The sequence below is a fragment of the Puntigrus tetrazona genome, chromosome 24 (assembly GCF_018831695.1).
Source record: "Puntigrus tetrazona isolate hp1 chromosome 24, ASM1883169v1, whole genome shotgun sequence".
Lineage (NCBI taxonomy): Eukaryota > Metazoa > Chordata > Actinopteri > Cypriniformes > Cyprinidae > Puntigrus > Puntigrus tetrazona.
In genome coordinates, this window is record NC_056722.1 from 504,202 (window position 1) to 509,352 (window position 5,151).

At 35.8% G+C, this 5,151-nt stretch overlaps 1 protein-coding gene across 1 annotated transcript in view; it reads left to right on the plus strand.

Annotated features, from left to right (window-relative positions):
* The window catches only part of LOC122330155 (dystrobrevin alpha-like), a 16,517-nt gene extending 11,373 nt beyond the window's left edge, over positions 1 to 5,144 (plus strand). The window contains exons 17-21 of the mRNA XM_043227016.1: positions 2,187 to 2,283; positions 2,525 to 2,545; positions 3,591 to 3,762; positions 3,941 to 4,030; positions 4,313 to 5,144. Coding sequence (XP_043082951.1) covers positions 2,187 to 2,283; positions 2,525 to 2,545; positions 3,591 to 3,762; positions 3,941 to 4,030; positions 4,313 to 4,446 — 514 coding nt within the window. The 3' untranslated portion in view covers positions 4,447 to 5,144. The remainder of the gene's footprint in view (positions 1 to 2,186; positions 2,284 to 2,524; positions 2,546 to 3,590; positions 3,763 to 3,940; positions 4,031 to 4,312) is intronic.
* Positions 5,145 to 5,151: the final 7 nt, after the last annotated feature.

Sequence of the window (5,151 nt, forward strand, 5' to 3'; positions counted from 1 at the left end):
TGTGTGTGTATATATATATATGTATGTGTATGTGTATGTATGTATGTGTATGTGTATGTATGTATGTATGTATGTCTGTATGTATATGTGTGTGTGTATATACATACATACACATACATACATATATATGTATATGTGTGTGTGTGTGTATGTGTGTATGAATAGAAATACAGGTAAATATTTTCAAAATGCACTGTGTGTGTATTTATATAAACATAATAAATATACACTGCACACATGTTATGTAAACAAGCTTTTCTTTTCGATTAATTTTGACAATATTTTCTGTGTGTTTGTAGTGCATTAGACAGTCCTACAAGAACGGATGAAGAGCACAAACTCATCGCTCGTTACGCCTCTCGTCTGGCCACAGATCCTGGACACACAGGAGTGAGTTACACACAGCTCTTTTCACATTATGCTCACCACAGACATACAAGAAGGCCTCTAGCATTGAAAGACACACAAACCGATTTACTGAACCAATTATTTTTAACATTAAGTTTATAATCAAAGAAACGTTTAGCTCTCATTTTGGGACAGCTGCGCAAATGCACACAGGCATATTTCTTTATTCCTGCTGCTCTTGTGAACACCAGAGACCTTCAGACTTCAGCTACGACACCAACAAACAGCAGAGAGAACTGATCCTGCAGCTGGAGAACAAGAACAGGTACTCGCGCTCACAGCTGCACGTGATGATTTACATTCAGTGGTTTTATGTTTCAGTGTAAATGGCAATGCTGTGCGTGTCTTCAGGGAGATTTTGCAGGAGATCCAGCGTTTGCGAGCGGAGCATGAACAGGCATGTCAGCCGACTCCAGAGAGAGTCCAACAAAACCCGACCCTGCTGGCAGAACTCAGACAGCTCAGGTACCACACACACACACACATTGGGGGTTTTTATTTTTCTGGGGCTTTCCAAAGACCTAATGATTTTCATACTTATTTATCCCCTACCCCTAAACACAGGCCTCACAGAAATCTTTCTGCAGTTTTACATTTATAAAAAAACATAGTTTATTATGGTTTACAACCTGTTTTCCCTTAAAGAGACTGGAAATGTCTCCACAAGGAGACATCCCATCCTTGTGAAGACATTTGGCTTATGCAGCATATGGTTTATCCGGACCCCCCCCACACACACACACACACACACACACACACACACACAACACATATCAGATAGCAGTACCATTCAGATGTTTTCAGGTTCAGTGTTTGCATGCATTTTTGTTTTAGCTGTTTCATTTTGTTTTTATTGGGATTATTATGCCTATTAGCAGAGTTTAGTAAAATTATTTTTGTTGCATTGTTGCTTTATATGTCTGTGTAGTTTCAACTCATTTGAATTACTACTTGATGTAGTAACATCAAGTTAAAACTAAATAAAAATGAGAAATGTTTACTTAGCAACTATTTTTCGAATGTAAATTTGTATATCAGAAATTAGAATTAAAATAAATAGAATTAACACAAACAATTGTTTTTTTTAATTAATCAACGTTAACAAAAGATGATAAATGCTGTAAAAAAAAATTATATGCATGTAACTGTTACTTAACTAATGTTAACCAGTGTTAACTTGTTGTAATATATTACCATTATTATTATCACTAAAACACTGTTTACAAGATTAGAATATTACATTTCAAATTTAATTTCAAAATTATTGTCAAATAGCAGTTGAGAAAATATCATAAAATCCTACAATTCTCAATCTAAATCACTGGAGGAAAATGTGTTTGTTTTTTTTGTTTTTTTAGATTAAATTTATTAATTCATTAATTTTTGTCTAGACAGTTTAACGTTTTATTATTACATTTTTTTAATTGCCATTATTCTGCCATTATTGCAATTATTCTCTCTGACCCATTTTCCAATTAAACCAGTTCCAGTTTTCAAACTTGTCAAAATCGCATAAACGTTTAATTCTGCAGCACCAGTTTTGCAGCGTCACATGAAAACCTTCCCCCTGAATATATGTCAGACATATATCAAATATGTCAATAACTGGCTCAATTGGACAATAGAAACGCTTCCCACTATGTATAAAAATAAATCAACCAAACCATGTTGTAGTTTAAATCTGAATGATGGTTTTGATTTCGGGTCTAATAAACCTCATGAAACCCTAATAAACGTATGAGAGGTCTGAGGTGTGTGCTTGTTTGTGTGTGTTTTAGACAGAGGAAGGATGAGCTGGAGCAGAGGATGTCATCTCTTCAGGAGAGCAGGAGAGAGCTCATGGTGCAGCTGGAAGGACTCATGAAACTACTGAAGGTAAGAGACAAGACACAACTAAAACAAACTGCTCAGGCTTTCTAGTGCACTGTGATATTCCAGCCACTAGGAGGCGTCACTCTCTTTAGTGTTTATCATCAGAGCTGCTGCCTTTTCTCACACACTTGATCTAGTTTCCCACTTTTCACTACTTCTCTTTTCGGATCAGATTCGATCTAATCTGATCATCTGTTTCTCACTCTCTGTGTTCTTTTCTTTCATCTCTGTCCTGTTCCTGCAGGATGAGGAGCAGAGACAAGCTGTAAGTGTGCGTTTGACTGTGCATGTCAGAAAAATTACTGTGTGATTTTTAAAGGCCACTTGCACAAATAAATATGTAGATCGATACATATGTAGACTGTAGAATAACATAGAATATTTTTAGAATAGCTCTTTTTGAATTTTAAGTAAAATAAGGTTCCACAACATTTAACTCATATTGCTGTGTTGCTAAATAATCACAATGTCATTTAATGCAAAAAATAAATTATCATAAAAAAGAGGATAGATGTGATGTGTAGAATATATTTTACTATATTTAACACATTTTGATTGACAAAACATGACAAAAATAACAACATCCAGTCAAATCAATGTGAAATAAACTCGGCTTATGCTCTACAGGGTTATTATTGTCAGCTAAAATTATTCAAATTTCTTACTGAAATAAAGATGAAATAAATATTAAATAAAAACGATTTAAAGCTGAAGTAATAAAACGACCAAAACTGAAATAAATATACAATTAAATAGAAACATTAAAAACAAAAACTAATACAATAACAAAAGCAAATGAAAGTGTCTAAGAACTAATAAAAAAAAAATGGTGCTTGTGGTATTTTAGCCAGTCTATTAGTACATGAATACAGAGAAAATACACTGTTTTGAGTGTGTGATTTACTGTGCATGTGAGAGAAATTAAGTGTCTTGTTTGTTTATGGGAAAGTTCTTTTCCATTGTTTTTCATTTATTTTCATTTAGACATATTTATCTCTCTTTTCCTCCCTATGTTTAACTTCCAGTGTCTGCTGTAAGTTCTCAAAAAACTTACTGCATCTTTTTACGTGTTAGAAGTATCAGCAAATATTTTAATATACCTACATTGTCAGTACAAAATAGAAGTTGTTTTGTTTCAGCAATCCTTTCTTTGCCGTTGTCGGTATTTTTTTTACCCAGCCTCTTCATTACTTTACTTTGACCTTATACTTTTGAAAAATCCACTTTTGATATGTATTAGCAAATAGGCTAGTACACAGTAGCTTTTAGTGAAGTTTTGTTGTAATGAAGATTTCATTCTCTCTCTTCAGGCTCAAGCTGCCGGCTCCTCCCCCAGCCACGCCTCCCCTCGTTCTATGCAGATGCCCATTCGCTCTCCCTCATCGGGCCTCACCCCCACCCATGGAGGCCACACCCCCACTCACGGGCCCCAGGACTCTTTAGCTGGAGTGGGTGGAGATGTTCAGGAAGCATTTGCTCAGGGTAACATCTTCATAATATAGGATTGAATGGATTATGTTGTGTTATTTTTTTATTTTGTTGTGGATGGAAAAATATTTGAAATATGTTAGGTCTTGCATCTTACTTCGTGTAACAGTTTATTTTTTATTTTTTTTACTCAATAAACCAGCTATACATTCTGTGTGTTTGGTTCCTTCAGGACCTCGCAGAAACCTGCGAAATGATCTCCTGGTGGCAGCAGACTCCATCACAAACACCATGTCTTCACTGGTCAAGGAGCTCAACTCAGGTACGATCATGATGCATTGTGGGTAGTCTGTTCTCACAGCTGTGACAGAGAAATGGTGTGAGATTTTCTGGCTACCTGTTACTTTAAACAGACACACACTCCTTTTGGACTGTTAATAACAAACTAGCTACTAAACAACTAAAAAGTAAGCACATTTTACACACATTTTTGTGGACATTCTAGTGCCTGTTAAATATAGAGATGTAAATACATTTCTTTATGTACATTAATATATTTTTATATACAAACATAATATATATTCTTTCCTGTCGTCTTTTGTAGAAGATGGAGGAGAAGAGGATGAGAGACTGCTGCAGAATGGCAAAGACAGAGGTATGACCCTCCACATGGGAACTACATTACCCAAAATGCATCTGTGCTCCTGCACGCAGACCTCGTTACAGGAACATCAATGATTTTGTGAGATTTATCCTCTCTACACACAACAAAAGCTCATAATGTTTAACGGGGCGGGTGTGTGTGTTTCTGGCGTGTGTCTGTGCTTTCTGAGGGGGCTTGTTAGTGCTTAATTACTCGTTAGTATTAACGAGGAAGCTGTTTACGAGTGTGTGGAGGGGTGCTGGATGTTTTTTTTTTTTAACTACTTCCTGTAGGGTCAGAGGGGTTCAGCACACTGAACCTTTATGAGCCGAACCCGTACTGGGAAACACCTTCATTATAGCGCTGGTTCTTTCTCTTTCTTCACTGTGTTCATTCATCTTTCCATACAGCTCCGCCGCTCATGTTTTATTGGTCTGCTTCTGATGGCCTTTCTTTGCTAGTTTCAGACACCATCACTCAAATTAAGCTCCCAGCAGACATTTGCTCAAAAATGCTGTAGCTGGAACAATTTTCTGGAGAGCAGCGCTTAAAACATGCCTCTAATAAAATGCCCTAATGACTTGTATTAGATTATTGATCATTACATATATGCGTATAGTTGTATGTACTTATATGGTCTCTTGCATCGATTTAGTATATTTTGCAAGCATTCATTTTGAATAAATGTCTCAGAAAAAAATTGGAGCATTTCAAATTAAATTAAGAGACTTTAAACTTGATATTTCTGCAAATATCTACGTTTCCAGTATTATTTATTTCACACACACACACACACACAC